This window comes from Bison bison, unplaced genomic scaffold (assembly GCF_000754665.1).
Source record: "Bison bison bison isolate TAMUID 2011002044 unplaced genomic scaffold, Bison_UMD1.0 scf7180017860456, whole genome shotgun sequence".
In the NCBI taxonomy this organism is placed as follows: Eukaryota; Metazoa; Chordata; class Mammalia; order Artiodactyla; family Bovidae; genus Bison; species Bison bison.
This window is the reverse complement of record NW_011491028.1, coordinates 741,099-745,383: the sequence shown is the minus strand read 5'-3', so window position 1 is coordinate 745,383 and position 4,285 is coordinate 741,099. Positions and strand designations below refer to the sequence as shown.

The 4,285-nt window shown below is 38.6% G+C and overlaps 1 protein-coding gene across 1 annotated transcript in view; it reads right to left on the bottom strand.

Moving 5' to 3' along the window:
- Window positions 1–4,285, bottom strand: part of ASAH2 (N-acylsphingosine amidohydrolase (non-lysosomal ceramidase) 2) — a 63,626-nt gene that overhangs the window by 18,953 nt on the left and 40,388 nt on the right. The window contains exons 15-16 of the mRNA XM_010832213.1: window positions 2,431–2,470; window positions 1,553–1,648 (exon numbers count right to left, since the gene is read on the bottom strand). Of these exons, the coding sequence (XP_010830515.1) occupies window positions 1,553–1,648; window positions 2,431–2,470 (136 nt within the window). The remainder of the gene's footprint in view (window positions 1–1,552; window positions 1,649–2,430; window positions 2,471–4,285) is intronic.

Below are 4,285 nucleotides of genomic sequence, written 5' to 3'. Positions count from 1 at the left end.
GGCTGCAATCACCATCTGCAGTGATCTTGGAGCCCAGAAAAATAAAGTCAGCCACTGTTTCCACTGTTTTCCCATCTATTTCCCATGAAGTGATGGGACTGGATGCCATGATCTTCGTTCTGAATGTTGAGCTTTAAGCCAACTTTTTCACTCTCTTCTTTCACTTTCATCAAGAGGCTCTTTAGTTCTTCACTTTCTGCCATATGTCATGTGCGTATCTGAGGTTATTGATATTTCTCCCAGCAATCTTGATTCCAGCTTGTGCTTCTTCCAGCCCAGTGTTTCTCATGATGTACTCTGCATATAAGTTAAATAAGCAGGGTGATCATATACAAACTTGATACACTCCCTTTCCTATTTGGAACCAGTCTGTTGTTCCATGTCCAGTTCTAACTGTTGCTTCCTGGCCTACCTATAGGTTTCTCAAGAGGCAAGTCAGGTGGTCTGGTATTCCCATCTCCTTCAAAATTTTCCACAGTTTATTGTGATCCACACAGTCCAAGGCTTTGGCATAGTCAATAAAGCAGAAATAGATGTTTTTCTGAAACTCTCTTGCTTTTTCGATGATCCAGCAGATGTCGGCAATTTGATCTCTGGTTCCTCTGCCTTTTCTAAAACCAGCCTGAACATCTGGAAGTTCATGGTTCACATATTGTTGAAGCCTGGCTTGGAGAATTTTGAGCATTACTTTACTATAATGCTAAATTACAGTTACAGATAAGGCAAAAATGGAATTATTCTCATCTAACTTATTATTCTCATCTAAGTTTATCCCAGTTAAGAATCTTTATTCAACAGGAATCACTCAAAGGCAGGGACCTTCAGTAAAGTCAACAGAGGGCAGCAGGGTGGACTCCACTGCTGGAATTACTGAGCATTTGTCAAGAGGCAGCCTGTGTGCCACACTATGAATTGCCAAGTTATACTTCAGATCTATTAGAAACTAGTAAGTATGGACTTCTACCCTGTTTTCACGTTTTTAGCTACTGGTGTTTAAAAGTACTTAGGCTACTTTTTGTACTATTTGTAACAAACAAAATAAAAACTTCACCAGTCAGCAGCCTCCCTAATTTTTTGAGGCTCTGTTTCTTAATCTGTATCACACTATAATAATACCCTACTTCAGTCAGGGCTAATTGAGAGGATTACATAAAATCACATTTGCAAGGTGCTTAGCCAGTGCTTTCTCTAGATAGTAGCTGCCAATGGGCATTTTCTCAGGTTCTACAGAAGCTTAAGGCACCAAAAGCATTATGGATCGAGTTAGAAATGTTGTATGCCATAACCCAGGCTTATTACCAGTGCCCTTGACCAGGTAATTTATTTCAGGGAAAGTGGAAGTTAATGAGACTAGAATTCTCTACTGAACTTGGAAATGGTCAACCTAGAACTCCCAAATATGACCTCTAGCTTATCCTTTTCTTACCTGCTCTAAAACAAAATCATCTCTCAAAAAACATGATTAAGGAAGTCCAAAAAGAAAATCTGCATTTGATACAATAGTCTTGACCAGGATATAATTCATTTAAATGATGAGAACTTTCTACTTTACCTGGTATTCTTCATATGTGGTAATGTAGTGTGTATATACATTACATAGACCTGAAATAACAACAGTCATATTCAGCATCCCATAAGCTTCAAATTCCTAGGGCAAAGGGGAGAGTGCACTAAAATTACTCTTCATCTTAAAGTGTATTATCATTTTTGTTATATTTAACATACAATTATCAATATGAATTTTTATTGTAATATATCTATCTTAATATTTTTCCAATGGTCAAAATTGCCCAGGAATACAGGAGTATCAGAGAATCCTTGGTGAAAAGTTAAAAGCCTTAACTCTGCACTCCAGTTGGGCAAGTCAGTGGATCTATGAACACCCTAATGACTCTATTTCCTAATGCAGAATTTTATCACTAAAAATATAGATGTTTTATCAATTTCCTAAAAAGTCTAAAGGGAGCATTATTAGCTAACCACAGTAGCTATTTCCAGCTCCAAATAATAAGACTTTTGCTGGTTATGTCATTTTAGAAACATGGACAATACTTTCTGAAATAAAAAAAATCACAAATACAGATAAAATACATAATTTTCAATGTGTTAGATTTTTTTATATAGGACTTTAAGATATTAATGAACTTGGGGTCATTTACTACTGAATCCATAAAACTCATAAATTTTAAAGTATTAGTACATAAATACAAATAAACCATTTTAATCCTACTATATTTCCTTTATATTTTTAATTTTATTCTTATGCCATCAATATTTCATATTCACCTCCAGCCTTTACTTTCAAGAAGTGTAAAACTCTTATCATCTTAGCAAAGATTAATTTAAAAGGTATCAGATCACAAGGATAGGGAATTCTTCTTCTCTTTTCCAAATAAAAATGCATAGGTATATTATTTCATTTTAACTTACTTCTCGAACTGCCTGCCGAAGTCTCCGTCCAGACATGGTCCTGAGTCAAGAAAACAGAATTATCTAAGTGGTTTCCTATTCAGAATGTACGCAAGGTACACAGAAAGGAACAGAAAAGGTGCGAGGTACACACAAACTTGTAAGGAAAGCCAAAAAGTTAGCCTGGCTACACCACAGTAAAGTGTAGAGAAACAACGCAAGTTCTAGCTGAGCTTTTTTCCACACTGCCCTATCTTCAAAATAAATCCTAAGCCAAAACCAGATAAGTTAAAGGAGGAAAACAGAATCAGTGAATATCACTGGCAGAAGATCACAACTCTCTTCCATTCACCGAGTCAACAATTGGTTACATTCCATGTTAATAAGAGCTGAGGCAAGTAGAGCGTACACTATTCCTGCCTACAGAGAACTTACGCTTCATTCATTTACTTAGCTCAGATGGTAAAGAAACCACTTGCAATGCAGGAGACCTAGCTTCAATCCCTGCGTCAGGAAAATCCCCTGGAGATGGGAATGGATATCCACTCCATTATTCTTACCTAGAGAATTCCATGGACAGAGGAACCTGGGGGGTTACATGGGGAGACAAGTGAGCTACTAACTTTATACCAGACCCACTTGAAATTGCTGAGGACTCAACAGTATGGAGCTTACATTCTTGGAAGAGAAGATGGTCAATAGAAAATTAAACAGTGAGATGACAATAAGTGCAATGCAGAATATAAGGCAGGATAAGGATGAAAGAGGATGGTGGTGGTCATTGTGCTGGTGGTGGTAGCGACGCAATGGTGCCGGTAGCAGTGCTGGGTGAAAACAGTGTCATGTACTGTAAGCAGGACTGGCATCTCTGTTAGAGTTTTCAGCAGAGAAATGAAGGAATGAAAGAGTTGGCCATGGAGATATATGGAGGGTAAGTGTTGCAGGTAGAAGGAGCTATTTAAGTTCAAAAGCCCTAAAACAGGAGCATGCTGGGTAGTCTGAGAATTATAGTGGAGCCAAGGTGGCTGCAGCAAGTGTGACTGAGGCAAATTAATTTTGTACAGAGTGGTACAAAATCAGATCAGACAGTTTGCTGAAGAGAGGATCGCAGAGGGCCTTGCAGCATATTATAAGGGTGTGAAGGTTTCTCTGGAGAGTTGGGAAGCTATTGAAAGGTTATGATAAGTGACATGATTTCACTTATGCTTTATAGGGATATCTCTGGCTATAATGTTGAGAAAAGACTATAGAGGAGTAAGGGAGAAGCAAGAAAGTGAGATGGTTATTGCAGTAATCCAGGGAGAGGCAATGGTGACTTAGACCCAAGTGGGGAGGAGGTGGGTCGGGCAGAATGATGGAAAGTGTTGAATAGAACATGCAGAATTTGCTGAGGGATTTAAAGCAGGGAAAATTGAAAAAGAACTCAAGGATGACTGAGATTTAGGCCCTGAGCAACGGAAAGATACAAAATTGCTACTTATTAAGACAGGAAATATGGCATAAAGAGCAAATTTAAAACAGGTTTCCATGCTTCTAATACCTAAACTGATTGTTTCATGTTCCTGTATTTTAATATTATTTAAAGTATTTCTGTTGACATAATAAGGCACTGCATAATTTTAATCTAGAATGATAACTTCTCAAATTTTTACATTTACTTCAAGATACCCACTCAGTTCAGTTCAGTTCAGTCCCTCAGTCGTGTCCGACTCTTTGCGACCCCATGAATCGCAGCACGCCAGGTCTCCCTGTCCATCACCAACTCCCGGAGTTCACTCAGACTCATATCCATCGAGTCCGTGATGCCATCCAGCCATCTCATCCTCTGGCGTCCCCTTCTCCTCCTGCCCCCAACCCCTCCCAGCATCAGAGTCTT